This window comes from Protobothrops mucrosquamatus, unplaced genomic scaffold, assembly GCF_001527695.2.
Source record: "Protobothrops mucrosquamatus isolate PMUCROS unplaced genomic scaffold, P.Mucros_1.0 scaffold1323, whole genome shotgun sequence".
NCBI classification, from domain to species: domain Eukaryota; kingdom Metazoa; phylum Chordata; class Lepidosauria; order Squamata; family Viperidae; genus Protobothrops; species Protobothrops mucrosquamatus.
The window spans coordinates 221,769-239,761 of record NW_015387523.1 but is presented as its reverse complement, the minus strand read 5'-3'; the positions used below and the strand labels follow the sequence as shown (position 1 = coordinate 239,761).

The following is a 17,993-nucleotide window of genomic DNA, read 5'->3' as shown; positions in this document are numbered from 1 at the left end:
GTTGTTAAAGGTGTGGTAATGAAAGAGCAGGTTGGAATATTTACTTACTTACAGTATTTTGACTGGTTTATTTAGAGTTTGGCTTACTAGTTATTTGGCAAACCAATCTCACCCAGCCAGTATTGTGCAGCGTTTAAGATTACTGGATGAGACACCCAAGTTCAACTCCACATTCATCCAGGAAGATCCATGGGTGACCTTAGAATAGGTTAATGGACTTGTTCATGCACCACACTAAGCCAGACTATGTCTGGTTTTGGCTAAGTGTACTGTGTAGATTCAGCTATTATAATATGGAAGTTAAAAGGGACCTTCTAGTCCAGGGGTCTTCAAACTTGGCCCTTTTATGACTTGTGGACTTCAGTGTGCCTGGCTAAGGAATTCTGGGAGTTGAAGTCCACAAGTCATAAAAGGGCCAAGTTTGAAGACCCCTTTTCTAGTCCAACCCCCTGTTCAAGCAGGAGACCTTATATCATTTCAGACAAACGGCTGCCCAGTCTCTTTTTAAAAGCCTCCAGGGATGGTTCTGCAAACTTTATTACCTGCTGAGTATTCCATAAACCATGCAGACTGGGGAATTCTGGGACTTGAAGTCCACCCATTTTAAAGTTACTGAGGATTGAGAAATACTGGTTTAGGCTATCACAACTACTTATAATGACTGTGTCTGAAGTTGCCAGACTGTTCACCATCTTCTGAGTGGGTTTCAATGTGGGAAAAGGGACTCTTGTTCCAGGTCTGTGCATCCAACTGGCCATAGTTAGACCCAGAATGTTGGTCTATGTGACCATTATCCTTCTCCAGGAGGACTCATCTGTTGTTCTTATGGACTCCTTCTTTTTGCCTTGGTGGGACAAAGGTTTTGGAATAGTTAATGGGTCCCAAGGAAAGCAAAACTGAGAACCGCTACCATACAGTCTGCTCTAATGGAACAATGTGGGGGAAATTTCAAGGAAAGATGCTAACAGATTTGAGGAAATTCTTTGGAAGGGACTTTCTCACTTCCTTCCCAGATCTCCCCCAAACCTTGATGTTCATTTCATTGAGCCAACTGTAAAATACTCAGAGGTGGAGGTCAGGACATTTTGCTTTCTGGGAATTATTCCAATTAAATTGGAATAAGCCAAATAGATGAATGTAAATTGACTTCTCCATGATTAAAAATCAAACATTTTATCAACTTCCTGGAAGATCAGGGAAGGGAGAGGAATGGAGGTGTTGACAATGAAGCAAATAGCACAAGACTTTCATATGTATAGAGATGAAAGGACTCACACTTTCCCACAAGTGAAGAATGGATGGCGCAGTTCACAGAGATGGCAGAGATGGCAACACTGATTATTTTGTTTAAAGAAAAGACTTTATGTAGCTGTGTTTCTACTTGGAAACCACTTTTGGGCTGTTTGCTTGAAGGTGAAAGAAATGAAACTTTTAATTCTGAGATTGGGTGATTGGAATTGTTTACGATTTTAGAGGTGTGCAATAGTTAATTTTAGAGCAAAAAAATTATTTTATTCTTATATCTGTACCAAAGAAGGTTGGAAGTTATTCTTTTCTATATTTTTCTTCCTTTTTCCCCCCCCCTCTGCATTCTCAATTTAGCTTTGTCCCTGACACCCCCTTTTCCTTTAATTTTTTTAAAATGTTATCTTCTTTTGAAACTTAATGTTTTGGGGAAAAAGGAACTGACTAGTAAATCCTTATCTTGGGCACATCCTGATCTTACATGAGACTATTATAATGTTTAATGGTTATGTATTATACCTGAATCTCTTATACCTGGAGCCCAGTGTGCTACCACAGATAAGGAGAGAAGGAATTCTCAAGGCAATTGTCTTTTCCAGGGATAAGAGATACTTTTCACCTTCAAGGTATTCATGGCTGAAAACAAAACATCCCTCCCTCTAATTTTATCTTCCAAAGAACCCTCTGAGGTGAATGGGGCTGAAAGATTGCCTGAGTTCGCATATTTGCTAAGTCAAGGTTTGGTAATAATTACATTTTTGGGGAGTGTTAAATCATATTCTCTCAGTTGGCACAATCTTCTAGCTAAGACTCACCCAACCTTATTACGATTTAGCATGATTTGCAAAGTCAGTTGTAAATCTGGTTTGCAGATCAATTCTGGGAGTTGAAGTCCACCCCTCTAAAAATGTCTATGGAGATTCTCAGTCATCCAGGTCCTAGTTATCTCAAAGGTCCTTTTTTCTTTTTTCAAAAAGGCAACTGGACTGGTTGTTGTTTTTTTAAGTTGCCTTTTGAAAAAAATAAAAAGCACCTTTGAGATACCCCACCCCCCCTAAAAGTTGCTGGAGTTAAGAAACGGCCTAAATTTTCAGGAACTTGTCTGCTCGACTGTAAAAGACCAGGCCTCTGGTTAACACAAGTGCTAGCAGAAAAAAAATAAATCATAGTTTTACTAGGGAGCAGATAAACAAGTTTTTTCCACCAATCTCCTTGCTTTTAAGTTTCACAAATGAAAGTGAATATATGTGTCCCAGGATAATGTTGCAGAATCTAATCTGGGTCAGTCACTGGGACTACTAGACGTTTAATCTTCCGAGTTTTCAAGACTGCCCATCCTCAGGGAACATCTCTCTAGTGGAGTGTGTGCTTTGTGCTATTCTGTGTGTGGTATTTATATGGTGCCTGTTGTGTGTGTGGCTTTTAAGTTTCAATTCATGAGCGTGCTTTCTGCAATGAGGGAAAAATAAACCTTCTCTTCCTCCACATTATCTACGTCCAGGGCTTTTTTTCTCATAGAATGCCCAGAATGGAGTTCCGGCACCTTTTTTGGATGGAACCTTATAGGGTAGGCAAGGCGGGTTGTATGATGTGTGTGAGTTCCGGCACCTTTTTTAAAATTTATTTAGAAAAAAAGCACTGTCTACTTCACCCATGATTTTAGACTTCCTTGCCCTGTCTCCCCTTTCAAAGCTAAAAACACCTCTTTCTGAGAAAATCTTCTATATGTTTATTTCTATAAATGTTGGGTTAATACATTTAACAATTGGGGCTAATTCGAAAAAGGCATGTTTTCAAGGATTTACTGTCCCACCTGAGCTGCTTCTATATCCAGCTATGGTTTGTGTACAATGAGTTGAGAAACACTTTTTGTAAGATCAGGGCAAACATGTCCCTGCATGCTGATGTGCAATCTTCACTTTACTTTCCTGAATTCACTTCAAAGTCTCTGTTCCATCGTGCACCCTGTTTTATTTTTCATTTTTTTTAAAGAATGCCTTCGTTAGGATCACTCTGTCTCTCTTTTTAACAATATTTCAGCTCATTCAGGTGTTCTTCCACATTCTTAGTTGACTTATGGAAGCCACCTAGATTGTCCTACTTGGATCCAAAGCTGGAATATAAATCAAAAAAAGCAAGACCCTAGCCTCGTTCTTCTTCTCCTCTGCTGCATGCCTTAGCAGATGGTTCAAGTCTTAACCTGAAGCACAATATAAAAAAAAAAAGATGTTGAGACTCAGGAAAGAGTGTAGAGAAGAGCAACAAAGATGATTGGGGCATGAAGGCTAAAACATGTGAAGAACGATTGCAGGAATTAGATATGTCTAGTTTAGTGAAAAGAAAAACTAGGGGCAACATGAGAACAGTCTTCCAATATTTGAGGGCCTGCCACAAAAAAAGAGGGGGGTTAACCAGTGGTGGGATTCAGCTGGTTTGCACCAATTCGGCAGAACTGGTAGCTAATTTTTGGTTGCCCAGGCCCAGAATGGACTTCCAGAAGTGGCATCCACACACAGAACCGGTTGTTCACCTATTTGAATCCCACCGCTGAGGTTAACCTATTTTCCAAAGCACCAGAAGGAAAGACAAGAAGCAGTGGCTGGAAACTAATTAAGGAGAGAAGCAACCTAGAACTAAGGAGAAATTTCCTGACAGTGAGAACAATTAATCAGTGGAACGGCTTGCCTTCAGAAATTGGGAGTGCTCCATCACTGGACAGCCATTTACCTGAAATGCAAGGGTCTCCTGCTTGAGTAGTGGGTTGGACTAGAAGACCTCCAAGGTCCCTTCCAACCCTGTCATTCCCTTAAGCTGCCTGGAAGGCTCAGTCTGAAGCCTGCATTCTTGCATCCTGCTGCTTTTTTGCCCTGCTGCCCATCCCTTGCCCACAGGCCAGCCACCCACCCAACCAGACAGATCCCCGAGGCTCCAGGCTTCCTTCTGCCTTCCATTGTCTTTCTAAGTTTCCATTGCCTTGTGCAAATGGGCTAGTGGAAAGAACGCTGCAGGGGCAGGAGATAAGGCGAGCAAACAGGGCCCTTAACTTCTGTATATGTGTGCAAGAAAGGGGGAGGATGTTCTTTCAATTCTCCCCCCCAAAAAACCTTCCCACCTCCCCACCCCTCCCCTTTCCTTCGTGCATTTGGAAAGTTTGTCTATTTGGAGAAGGGGGTGGCAGTACAGATGATGGATAGGAGGGATCAAGGCAGCCAGGAGCTGTTGGGTCCAGTTTAGAAGAGCTGGACCTACGTTTATCAGGAGCCTTTATAAGTCAAGAGAGATAGCAGGTCAACCTGTGGCAGGTGAGAGATAAGATATCAAGGGCTGGCGTGGAGACACTGAAGGAGCAGGTACAGAAAGACGGGAGATGAAGCCAGGGACCTGAGCGTCCATCTCATCTTCTGGTCTTTGGGACTTCTTTCTGCTCATTCCTGGATCCTGGGTCTCTGCAGTTGGTCTATTCTTTATCTGCTCCTTGCTATCTCATGGTTTCTGGCTTTATTCTGCTCATTTAAACAATCCAGTACAGCGTTGATCCTAGGCTGGAGTGCTTGTTTCCATTTTAACCTTGAGGAGTGAAGGCCAAATTTCTCACCTGGAGGAAAATCAAATGTAGGCATCTATTTTCAGGGCAGTACTTGGAAAACCTCAACTACAAAGTGTGAGAAAACAGATTTTTACTGAATATCTCTCCCTCCCTCCCCTGCTCCCTCCCTCTCTCCCTCTCTCTTTCTCTCTCTCTTATCATATATATAGTTCACTTGGTCTTTTGGCCACCCCTAAGGAAAATAATTCCTGTATCTTGTTGCAGTGTAGCCTTTTGGAAGAAAAAAAAATACTGCTGGATGAGAGCAAGGTTGGTATAAATAGCCTAATAATAAATATAAAAAAATATATTTAATTATTAGGAAAATGTATTGCCCCTGTAAATGGGAGTTTTGATTCTTAAATAAGAGAACAATTGCACTAGTCTTACAGCCTAGACCAAAACCATCCTATTGCAGCGTGAACATTGTGGCCTTGTAGCTAGTTATACCACAATAATCGGTTTCATCCTTAAAGCGCCACAAAGATCTTAATTGTTTTTTAGTTAACCTGAATGGATTAATTTCACCTTTTTCTGATGAGGTATATTCCCCATGGACTAATACTGTAACACAACGGGAACAGACTTAAATCTTTTGAACACTGGAATTTTCTTTCAGCTTTTTTTTTTTCCTAGAAGAAAATCCATTGAATTCAATGGGATTTACCTACCTATATAGGGGAACTGCTGTGGTTCCTATCTGAAAGATAAATAAATTAGCCCAACTTAGATAGTGCACTTTTTCATTTCTTTCTCATAGAAAAGATCACAAGATGGAAATTAGATAGCATAATGTGCTAAATTGAAAAATACTTTGATTATGACCCTGGCAAAACCAGGAGAGATGAAGACTGTGCTTTTAATTGTGTACTGATTTATTGTATAATTGGTTTTATTTCTAACTGTTTCACATGACCATTTTTACTGCTATTGCTTTTTATAAAGTACGCTCTGCCGTTATCTACTGCCGTTTCATCATAGCTTATATAGTTTTAATATCAATACTAATTATATTTTTACCAGGAGTTTTTAGCGATACAATGCTTGTATACTTTTTGGTTAGTATTTTTCATTTTTTGCTATTTTTTCCATAGGCTCTTATGTTTTATATTAACATTATATCACACTATTTTAAACTGCACTATATTGCACAATGGTTTCAATTATTTATACTCGTGATGTTGCTTTATAGTTATGGCAGTAATTTTAAAATTTAGCTCATTTTCCACTGCACGTTGGCTAGGCTAGGCAGTTTGTGTTGAGGTGGTGGCAAATTACCATCCTGTAATAGTATTTTATGCAGGTCAATGACCTAGATAAAGCTTGATTGATTATGGATGATCATCCATTGGCACTCTGCCTTTATTTAATGGATTAGAAAACATATGTATTTCATGGCTGTATGGAAACAAGAGATTCAGACTTTAGAAGCGATAGTTGTGATGTCTCAGTTTTCAGTTTTAAAAATAAAGAGAAAAAGAGAAGGCGTTGTGATGAATATAGTTCAAGTAAACCTGAAAAAAACCCATCTTGAAAGCTTACTCATGTTGGTATCACTTAAGGGCATGCATGAATGATTTTGAACTGGGTGCTTTAGAACAGAACTCTTCAGCTTTTGATCTGAAAACACACATTTCTACTTTTCAGGAACAGATTATACAGAAAGAATGTGAGCCATATATAACTTTTCCTTTCTCAGGACCAACAGAAACAAATGTCCTTGTAAATATTCAGTAGGTTTGTTCTTATTTTATACATCTTTTTATCCAAGATCCCAAATTCCAAATCACAAAGTGTTGTAAAAATGTTTTTTTATATATTTTAATCTGTTTTATGTTATGGAGTAAATACTTGTTAAGGCTTTTCAGTATTTTAAATCACATTGTTAATTTGCCAGAGAAGTTCAGCTATTGGGTAGGTGACTTATAATAAGAAGCAACTGCATAGTTACTGCCAGGCGCCTTTTACCTTGCGCACAAACACATTAATTATGTGTGCACAAGGACGTCTGTGAAGATAAATTTTCTATCTTGTTCAGGGCCCTCTTGTGAAGTTTAAAATTTGGTGATGACGGCTTATCATGTGAATACTTTTCTGGGTCCAGGAACTGTTCAACCAGGACTAAACTTAAGTTATGTCATTAGCTCAGTAAGAGAGACAGTGCAGTGTAATGGTTAAAGTGCTGGCTTGAATGAGATGGACCAGGATAGATTAAATCATGAACGTCTGCCTAACTCCTGGCTTGTTAAGGTGGGGATAAAAATCAAAGGAGGCAGCCTTGCAGAAAAGGCAGAATATAATCAAAACAGACGGAAGTACAGTAAATAAATATCTGTTCTTTCTCTTCCTAGCAGGTGGGAACAATTCTAAGAAAGCCATGGAAGAAAATTCCTCATCCTATAAGACTGTCTTTTCTTTTGGACGTTTCAAAGTCCGGAAATTACAAAATGGTCCCACCTCGGAGCAAGGCAACCACACTCCTAAACCTTCAGCAGACCTTCCATCTTCCACGCAAGCAGAAGACAACGGATCCCTTTCAGCGCCCCCCGATTACGAGACTTCGATTGACGCCTGTCCTCGCTATGAGTTTTATGCACTCTCCGCACTCCCTGGACGTCGGAAGATCCGGCCCACGCTGGACATGCTGAGGAATGCAGAACCGGTAAGAGGGTCCTGCTTCATGATGATCAAGGAGAAGGAAGTTGGCCTTATTTTCCATGACAACATGAGCTAGGGAAACTTTTTACATATCATACTTAACTGTGATTTCTTGAACAATGGTTTACTAAACTGCAGTTGACTGGGCTCACATGAAATGCTAAGTTACAAACTGGCTTAAAATTAGCCAAATTATTAAGAAAATTACCAAATTAAGAAGAGACTGGACAGCCACTTGTCTGGAATGGTCTCCTGCGTGAGCAGGGGGTTGGACTAGAAGATCTCCAAGGTCCCTTCCCACTCAGTTATTCTGTTATTATTTCAGACAGGTTTAACCATTGATTTAAATCATAATGTGGTTTGTTGATTTCTATTTAGCAAGCTGCCTGAATCCTAACTTTATGGTTTATAAATCATGTTTTAGAGGTTAATTTGTTGCGAGTCCCCACTAGTTTCATCTCCTTTAGTAAATCATGATCAGAATAACCATGACTTTGCGCAAAGTGTAAAGCAAATCATTGTGGCTTTCAAATTATCCATTTTGGCCTCTGATCATGAGTGAACCAGGTTATTTTTATACAGTGCACTAAGTTCTGAAATGCAGAATAAAATTTTGTTAGCTCCTCTCTATGAGCCAAGCCATATTCCACGGCTTTACAAGCCACGTAGGCTAGATTGATTTTTAAAAATCTAAAGCACAACTCGACTCAACACTGTACAGTATAGACGCCCAATTATTTTCTGCATGATTAAAAGAAAGTAGGACTTTACACAGTATGTTGAATCTCCACGTGTCACAAAAAGAACATCAGTCTTTTCCCACTAAGTCATATTTGGGGGAAATAATGGAGCCAAAATCCAGCATATTTGGAGAGTACTGGAGAGAACAGCCGTAAAATGTGAACATTTGTAGAACTATAGGAGATTCACTTTGGATCTAATTTCAGCTTCTTTTCTTCTTTATCTTCTTTCTTTGTTTTAATAGGGAAAAGGGCAGACATATCCCGGGAGCGCAGACTGTGCCGACTCCAGTATAGAATCTGTGTCTAAAGATGGGGAGGAAAAGGACGTGGAAGACCCCGAACCAGAATCAGAGCCTGTTCGATTTGGCTGGGTGACGGGAGTTATGGTAAAGTTCACAACGCAATGCATGAATTAATTTGACCCGGGATGGGTGGGGAGTATGAGATCCCAACAGTCCGGAGATAGGAACGATAATTGGGAAGAAACAAAGTCTGGGACTGCAACTGGTTGATTTGGATCCTTAATTTAGTGATTTCTTAACAACTTAAAGTAAAAGTACATGCCATGAGAGACAGTTTGGCCTAGTGGTTAAGGCATCTTCCTAGAAACTAGGAGACTGTGAGTTTTAGTCCTGCCTTAGGAATGAAAGCCAGCTAGATGACTCTGAGCCAATCGCCAAGAGACTGTGAGTTCTAGTCCCACCTAAGGTGGTATGTAGGGTGACTGAGTGACTCTGAGCCAATCACCAGGAAATTCTTGAGTTCTAGTCCCGCCTTAGCCGGCAGGGTGACTTTGGGCCAATCACTCTCTCTTACTCCAACCCACCTCGCAGGTTTGTTGTTATGGGGAAAATAAGAGGAAAGTGAATGCGGTATATTTGCCATCTTGAGTGAGTTATAAAGCTAATAAAGGCGGGATAAAAAATACGAATAATAATAAAATAATGAGATTTTGCGCATACTCCCGGATTTTCATTTGTGTGGTTTTTTTCCCCCTCCCAAGATCCGATGCATGCTGAATATTTGGGGTGTGATCCTTTATCTCCGTTTGCCCTGGATAACAGCCCAGGCTGGCATAGGTAAGAAAGTTTGTAGAATTAAAGAGGGACTATTTTTTGATTTCACCTTCTCCCTACTGAAAAACAGGTTCCCAAATGGCTGGTACGAATGTGTGTTGTCGACAGATTGCGGGAGGGAGGGGGTTATTATTTTTATTTTTATTTCTTTTATATTGTGCTTTTATGTCCTGTAAGCCACCTTGTCGCCACATGCAGGTAGGCGGCAATATACATTTTCTAAATAAATATATAGTCAGTCTTGATGTGGATCTTCATTTGGGTTTGTAACTACTTTTATAACATGTACAGGTGCTCCTTGACTTAAACCGTTTGCTTAGTGACCGTTCGAAGTTACAACGGCACTGAAAAAAAGTAACATGATGGTTTTTCACACTTATGATCTTTGCAGCAACCCCTGTGCCAGGGGTAGGCAATCGTGGCTCTTTTATGACTCGTGGACTTCAACTCCCAGAATTCCTGAGCCAGCCACGCTGAGGGGAAAGGGAGAGGTTTCCAAGCTGAGCCGTGTTGGCTCAGGAATTCTGGGAGTTGAAGTCCACGAGTCATAAAAGAGCCAAGGTGGCCTACCCCTGCCCTATGCGCATGTGATCAAAATTCGGGCACTTGGCAACTGGCATGTATTTATGACAGTTGCAGGGCCCTGGGGTCATGTGATCCCCTTTTGTGACCTTCTGAGAAGCCAAGTCAATGGAGAGGCCAGATTCACTTAGTAATCGTGTTACTAACTTAACAGCTGCAGTGGTTCACTTAACAACCGCGGCAAAAAAAGGTCGTAAAATGAGGCAAAACTAACTTAACAACGGAAGTTTTGGCCTCAATTGTGGTGGTTAAGTCAAGGATTACCTGTACATGCAAGGAGGGGGAAAACATATATTTTAATGTTGCATGATGTTTTTGTACATTCAAATGCATTTTGTTCACAGAAAATAACCATACATCTTCTAACAGAAAGACAAACTGTTTAACGTAATTAAAAAAAAAACCTAATCAAGCTGCATTCAAATTGAGAGAAAGCAAGGCAGAAATAATATAACCTAAGTAGATAGTCCTAGCTGAATAATGACAGTTTAATAATTAAAAGACTGGACAGAGAGTTCCTAAGGCTTACTCTGGTACAGATAGTCCTTGCTTAACAATCACAATTGGAGCAATTTTATTGCTGACTTTTCCACTGACACTGCATGCCAGATTTGTGAAACTCACAAATGGCAATCACATAACAGTGGGAATGTTGCACCGGCATAAATGTGAGGGCTGGATGTAACGTTACTTTTTCAGCAGCGTCGCGGCTGTTAAGTTAGGACTACCTCTTATTAAAAAGGACATAATGCTGATGTTGGTCACCTCCTTGTTAAATACATTCATTAGATCATGGAACCCTGCTTCCAGAGTGCCAAACTCAATGTTCCTTGTTTCTTCAGGGTTAACCTGGCTGATCATCCTCATGTCCTCTGTGGTGACCAGTATTACTGGTCTCTCCATCTCTGCAATTTCCACTAACGGCAAGGTTAAAGCAGGTAAGCCATCTTCCTCTTTGAGATTACAATCTACAAATTCTGTCCTGGTGCAGCCATTGGCCTAGCATACTCTGTCTGCCTGCTTGCCTGTCTTGTCTGTCTGTCTGTCTCTTTGCTGCCCTCTAATGGTCATTCAGATTTCTGCAGTTCAGGAAAAGCCGTCTTACAAGCAATATATCAAGTAATCACAGTTCCAGTTCAAGAGGCATAAAAAGAGACAGAAGTCAAAGTACAAACCTGGTCAGAGTCCAAGAAGCCAATTCAAGGGGCCTGAACAGGGTTCAGGGGAGCTAGTCAAAAAAGGAACATACAGACAGTATTTTTAACGTAATGAGAGCTTACTATAAGATACTTAAACTCTCCATTTTCAGCACAGCTGGCATAAATCTAATGCAGGAGTGGGCAATTATGGCAACTTTAGGACCTGTGGACTTCAACTCCTAGAATTCCTAAGTCAGCCACAGGTCCTAAAATTGCCATAGTTGTGCACCCCCCGTCTAACACAATGCAGAGCACACTGTGGGAGCAATTGACTAGACCAGAGGTCTTCAAACTGTGCAACTTTAAGACTTGTGGACTTCAACTCCCAGAATTCCCCAGCCAGCTGGCTGAGGAATTCTGGGAGTTGAAGTCCACAAGTCTTAAAGTTGCACAGTTTGGGGAGCCCTGGACTAGACTTCTAATTCTAGAGAACATTTCCTTCCCCAATCCTTGCACCTCTCAATCCTATTTGACCTGCTCTACTTTGGGATGTCATTGCTGTCAAGGAGGGCATTCCAAGGAATCCAGATCAAGTTAGGCTGTGGGGTCCAACTGATGTTTTCTATTGACCGCCCTGGGTCTTAGATCCATGCTTCCAAGTCTTCCCTCGACTCTTCTTGGCCATTCCAGGATGAGTCTTCTCTAAGAGTGATGGCTGCTTCTGCTTGTCTTTCCTGTCGGGCTTCCTGGATGACTTATAAAAGTTGTTGGTGTAGGGAAAAGGAGGAGGGAGTGCTAGAATAGACATCAGACAAAGAAACTATCGAGGTTGCGGGGGAAGGATGGCTGGGTGGTATTTCTTTATATTTGGAAGGAAGATTGCTGAACATGGTTATGGGAAGAAGATTTGAAGAGCCTGGGAGCTACAACAGAAAGGGACCATGGGTCAGCACCATGGGCACTTCTTCACGCACTGAGAGCAGGACAACAAATAATGGATGGAAACATATCAAGTAGAGATCGAACCTAGAACTAAGGAGAAATTTCCTGACACTGAGAGCAATTAATCAGAGGGATGGCTAGCCTTCAGAAGTTGTTGGTGCTCCATCACTGGAGGTTTTTAAGAAGACTTTGGATAGCCATTTGTTCAGAATTGAAATAGGGTCTCCTGCTTGAGCAGGAGGTTGGACTAGAAGACCTCCAAGATCGCTTCCAACTCTGTTATTCTGTCTCATTACTAAATTGGAATTTACCGACAAAGAATTAAAGGGAGACTAGTATAGCTATTTCGAGCTATTTAGCTCTCATCAGCTAGCCATACCTTTCTGAGATTCGAACCTGGGCCACTTGAATGTTAGGGCAGATGTATTAACCTCTAGGCCACAGGCTCTCCTTGCTTTGTCAGCTGTACCAGGGGGGAGATTAAGTGTTTTCCGGTGAGGCCAGTTTATCAGGGCTATACTAGTCTCCCTTTAATTCTTTGTCAGTAAATTCAAATTTAACACAGAAGTGACTGCCTGTGAAGGCTCCTAGATTGGGGCTGAAAGGCGAAAGTGGAGGCAGTATGCTCTGTCCCATTATTGTTTAGGGCCCAATTCTAGTCCTCCTCCATCCTTGTTTTCTTCCTTGCTACCTTTTTCTCAACCTCATAGCATTGATTTGCTTCATTTTTCCTGGGCAGAATCAGTGACAAGGTATCTTTAGTCTTTTTCAGGTCCAGCTTGTGATGACTTCACAGGGATGTAGATATAGGGAGGAGTTGGGCACTGGGATGTTTTTTCGCCAGCTTCCTTGTGAAACAGATTTATCAGTCTAGATTATGGCCCTAGGGTAGATCAGTTTTACCATCCACATATTAACCATATCCAATCCTGTTTATTTCTTCAAAATCAGCCAGAGTCTGCCAGATTTTCCTAGATAGCTGGATCTCACTTTGGGAACATGTTTCCTTGGTTTGACCTTGACCTCTTCCCACATGCTTGTTAGACTTCCCAATCTAGCCTCCAGACTCTGGACGTGTCTCTTCCAAGCCCTGCTGAGTTTTAGAGCCAAGGGGTAAAGACTAATTAAATGTGGACTCAAGAAGCAAACATATTATTTAAAAATAAAGCCCAGCATAATAATATGGGGAGGTGAGGATGAAAATGCATCAGACAAAGAGACAGACAGAATAACAGAGTTGGAAGGGATCTTGGGGGTCTTCTAACCCAACTCCCTGCTCAAGCAGGAAACCCTATACCATTTCAGACAAATGGCTGTCCAATCTCTTCTTAAAAGCCTCCAGTGATGGAGCACCTACAACTTCTGAAGGCCAGCCATTCCACTAGTTCATTATTCTCACTGTTAGGAAGTTTCTCCTTAGTTCTAGGTTGCTTCTCTCCTTGTTTAGTTTCCATCCATTGGTTCTTGTCTTGCCTTCAGGTGCTTGGAGAATAGGTTGACCCCCCTCTTCCTTGTGGCAACCTCTGAAATATTGGAATACTGCTATAATGTCACCCCGAGTCCTTCTTTCCATTAGAGTAGACGTACCCAATTCCTGCAACCGTTCTTCATATGTTTTAGCCTGGCTAATGCTCAACAATAAATGTTACTTGCATTAAAAAAAAATTTACATGCCGCTTCTCCACTATGCAAAACCTTCCGCTCCTGATTTTAAATTACTTTAAAATAAGTGACTTTCTCCACCAGTAGGGCTGGTCTAGTGACAGAGAAAATAAAACTGACTTTATTTTGTTTATGTTGGGTGTAGGTGGAACCTACTTCCTGATCTCTCGCAGCTTGGGACCAGAACTTGGCGGATCCATTGGTCTTCTCTTCTCCTTTGCCAATGCTGTGGCTGTGGCCATGCATGTGGTGGGTTTCTCCGAAACTGTGAAGGACCTGCTGGTGGTACGTGTGGAAAAACAAACACATTTCTCTTTCCTCTCTTCCCATAGCTCAGGGTTTCCCAACTTTACTGTATTTATGGTGTGTGGACTTCAACTCCCAGAATACCTTGGCTAGCATGGGAAGCATGCTGCAGCGATGGATACATGCTGGCTGAGGAATTCTGGAAGCTGAAGTTCACATATCTTAAAGTTGGCAATAGTAGCTATTCGCTGTGTGCTAAGTAGCAAGCTATCTGTGCAGATTATGGGGTGATTCCTTGGAGCTCCTAATGAAGACGTTTTTACCTTCCAATTTCCAGATCTCATATTTCTACAGCATCTAAAGCAGATTTCCTTTTTCCTTTTTCCTTTTTCCTTTTTCCTTTTTCCTTTCCCTTTCCTTCCCTTCCCTTCCCTTCCCTTTCCTTTCCTTTCCTTTCCTCTCCCTTTCCTTTCCTTTCCTTTCTTCTCCCTTTCCTTTCTTCTCCCTTTCCTTTCCTTTCCTCTCCCTTTCCTTTCCTTTCCTTTCCTTTCCTTTCCTTTCCTTTCTTCTCCCTTTCCTTTCCTTTCCTTTCCTTTCCTCTCCCTTTCCTTTCCTTTCCTTTCCTCTCCCTTTCCTTTCCTTTCCTTTCCTTTCCTTTCCTCTCCCTTTCCTTTCCTTTCTTCTCCCTTTCCTTTCCTTTCCTTTCTTCTCCCTTTCCTTTCCTTTCCTTTCCTTTCCTCTCCTTTTCCTTTCCTTTCCTCTCCCTTCCTTTCCTGTCCTTTCCTGTCCCTTCCTTCCTTCCTTCCTTCCTTCCTTCCTTCCTTCCTTCCTTCCTTCCTTCCTTCCTTCCTTCCTTCCTTCCCCCAGTGCTGCTCCAATAGACAGCATTGTTGAGCTAACCAGGTCAATCTAATCCTCTGAGGATCGTAGCAACAATGAGCTCATTTCTGGGCAACTGCTTAGAGGAGAAAGTTGACTGGAAGGAAATGTTCACCACCATCCCTCTTTCAACAGGAGTTTGATGCTGTGATGACTGATCCAGTGAATGACATCCGCATCGTGGGCGTGATCACTGTTACCGTGCTACTTGGAATCGCTTTGGCCGGCATGGAATGGGAAGCAAAAGTAAGGGAACACAGACTTGCTGACGTCGTGATGGGTGACCGGTCGAAAGAGCAGAGTAGCTCTTAGTGGTTAGAGAGGATGTTTGAGGAACGCCGTGGGATGTGGGTTGGGGATCTCCATGTTGGGTCAAGGTCATCTGACAATTTCAGAAGGAACAAGCTTCGGATGTCTGGAGGACTGAACCCAGCGTGTGAGCGGCTTTGTGAAAGTTTGCCAAATGACTATGAGAAGGAAAACCAGCCAGACCCGTTTCTGAATATTAATCACTGATCTACAGATGATTATCTGTAGATAATCTGTTCGTGATGTAGAATGCACCTTATTATACCATCTCTATCGTTTCATTGTTATGGTAGCAGCAACTGAAGTTAGACGGCTGGTGAAAGTTTTGCTGTTGAAATCTTAAAAAGGAGCTGAGCAGCATTGTTGAATGACTTTTAGGCAAAACCTTGAGGGTAGGAGGGAGAAAAAAAATAAATGACTTATGCCAGTGGTTCTCAACCTTTTTAATGCCGCGACCCCAACCGGTCTTAAGTCGAGGACTAACCCGGTCGTAAGTCAAGGACTAAACCAGTCGTAAGTCGAGGACTTTCCCTGCCCGGGAGTGCCGCGCATGTGTGGTTCCGCTCCCTGCGCCGGCCGAGGCATAGCTGGCAAGCAGCAGAGACGGAGCAGGCCGACCACCAGCTGGCCCAGCCCAAGGGAGGTAAGGCACCCGCCGGAAAAGGGGGAAAAATGGCGGACAAAAAAAATGGCGGACAGCCTTGCTTGGCAACCCCCGTGAAATGGTCGATCGATCCCAAATGGGGTCCCGACCCACAGGTTGAGAACCACTGACTTATGCAAAGGTGATTGATTTTTGGATTGTCAGATCTCCACAGAAATAAACAAATTGTTTGGGAGGGGGAGTAGAACTTTAGGATGAATCTTCATTCTAGATACTGCAAAATTACACTGTCCACTCAGGGAACCTTGTAGCTTTTAACTGCACAAAAATATAAAGGTAGTCCTCGACTAGCAACAGTTCATTTAGTGACCGTTCAAAGTTACAACGGCACTGAAAAAAGTGACTTATGACCACATTTCACACTTACAACCATTGCAGCATCCCCATAGTCATGTGATCAAAATTCAGATGCTTTGGCAATTGACTCATACTTATGATGGCTGCAATGTCCTGGGGGGGTCACGTGATCTCCTTTTGTGACCTTCTGACAAGCAAAGTCCATGGGGAAGCCAGATTCCCTTAACAACCGTGTTACTAACTTAACAACTGCAATGACTCACTTAACAACTGGGGCAAGAAAGGTCATAAAATGGGGCTAAACTCACTTAACAAATGTCTCAATTAGCAACATACAGTTTGGGCTCAATTGTGATGGTAAGTCGAGGATTACCTGTATCTAACCAGTAAATGAAAATAACTAATCAAATACAGGTAAAATCCATATACATTGAATAAGTCTCCCATGAAAAAGATGTTGAGACTCTGGAAAGAGTGCAGAGAAGAGCAACAAAGATGATCAGGGGACTGGAGGCTAAAACATATAAAGGATGGTTGCTGGAAGTTGGTATGTCTAGTTTAATGAAGAGAAGGACGAGGGGGGACATGATAGCAGTGTTCCAATATCTCAGGGGCTGCCACAAAGAAGAGGGAGTCAAGCTATTCTCCAAAGCGCCTGAAGGCAGGACAAGAAGCAACGGATGGGAACTAATCAAGGAGAGAAGCAACCTAGAACTAAGGAGAAACTTCCTGACAGTTAGAACAATTAATCAGTGGAACAACCTGCCTCCAGAAGCAGTGAATGCTCCAACACTGGAGGTTTTTAAGAAGAGACTGGACAGCCATTTGTCCGAAATGGTATAGGGTCTCCTGCTTGAGCAGGGGGTTGGACTAAAGGACCTCCAAGGTCCCTTCCAACTTTATTATTATTATATTATATTATTATTATAGAGTAGAGTAGAGTAGAGTAGAGTAGAGTAGAGTAGAGTAGAGTAGAGTAGAGTAGAGTAGAGTAGAGTAGAGTAGAGTAGAGTAGAGTAGAGTATGCTCCAACACTGGAGGTTTTTAAGAAGAGACTGGACAGCCATTTGTCTGAAATGATATAGGGTGTCCTGCCTGAGCAAAGGTTTGGACTAGAAGACCTCTAAGGTCCCTTCCAACTTTATTATTATTATTATTATTATTATTATTATTATTATTATTATTATTATTATTATTATTATTATTGTTGTTGTTGTTGTTGTTGTTGTTGTTGTTGTTGTTGTTGTTGTTGTTGTTGTCGTGGTGGTGGTGGTGGTGGTGGTTATTTCCAGGATCAGAAAACTGGTCCAGCTGGGAATGAAGCCTCTATATCTTCTCTTGTTGCTTCTCTTTCCAGGCTCAGGTTGTCTTCTTCTTTGTCATCATGATATCCTTCATCAACTATTTCGTCGGGACTTTAATCCCTGCCTCACCAGAGAGAATGTCCAAGGGCTACTTCAGCTATCGTAGTAAGAGACTCTGCAATAATTGGTCTTCTGGACAGAATCATTGTTGTATAATACGGCTTGCATGGCTACCCAGTTTATGCAGCAATAGAAATACTGTCCCACTTGGAACTCTTTAAAAGCAGGGCTTTTCAACCAGTGGTACGGGTACCACCTGTGGTACATTGGCACCTGGCAGGTGGTAGGCGACCATCCTAGAAAAGTGGTAGCAGGGGAGGGGAATGAGCTGAACCGGTGGCAGCACCGCACAAGCCTGAGCGAGAGATGGCTGGAGCTGCAGGGCTGTCAGGGCTCAGCGGAAGCACCAGGATCAGTGCCAGGATCCAGCTGGAGCTCGGCGCTGATCCTGGTGCTTCTGCTGAGCCCAGAAGAAGCGCCGATCAGCTGGAATGTTGCAGCATCTCCAGGGTCTTGTGATTTACATTCAGATGCTTGGCAACTGATTCATATTTATGACGGTCACAGTGTCCCAGGGTCATGTGAAGTGACCAAAACCTGC

The 17,993-nt window shown here is 42.1% G+C and overlaps 1 protein-coding gene across 1 annotated transcript in view; it reads left to right on the top strand.

The window, feature by feature from the left end:
- The first annotated feature begins 7,200 nt into the window (after positions 1 to 7,200).
- LOC107292321 (solute carrier family 12 member 3) overlaps positions 7,201 to 17,993 on the top strand; it is a 43,178-nt gene continuing 32,385 nt past the window's right edge. The window contains exons 1-7 of the mRNA XM_015821402.2: positions 7,201 to 7,501; positions 8,501 to 8,618; positions 9,236 to 9,311; positions 10,733 to 10,828; positions 13,779 to 13,918; positions 14,894 to 15,004; positions 17,386 to 17,497. Of these exons, the coding sequence (XP_015676888.2) occupies positions 7,209 to 7,501; positions 8,501 to 8,618; positions 9,236 to 9,311; positions 10,733 to 10,828; positions 13,779 to 13,918; positions 14,894 to 15,004; positions 17,386 to 17,497 (946 nt within the window). The 5' untranslated portion in view covers positions 7,201 to 7,208. The remainder of the gene's footprint in view (positions 7,502 to 8,500; positions 8,619 to 9,235; positions 9,312 to 10,732; positions 10,829 to 13,778; positions 13,919 to 14,893; positions 15,005 to 17,385; positions 17,498 to 17,993) is intronic.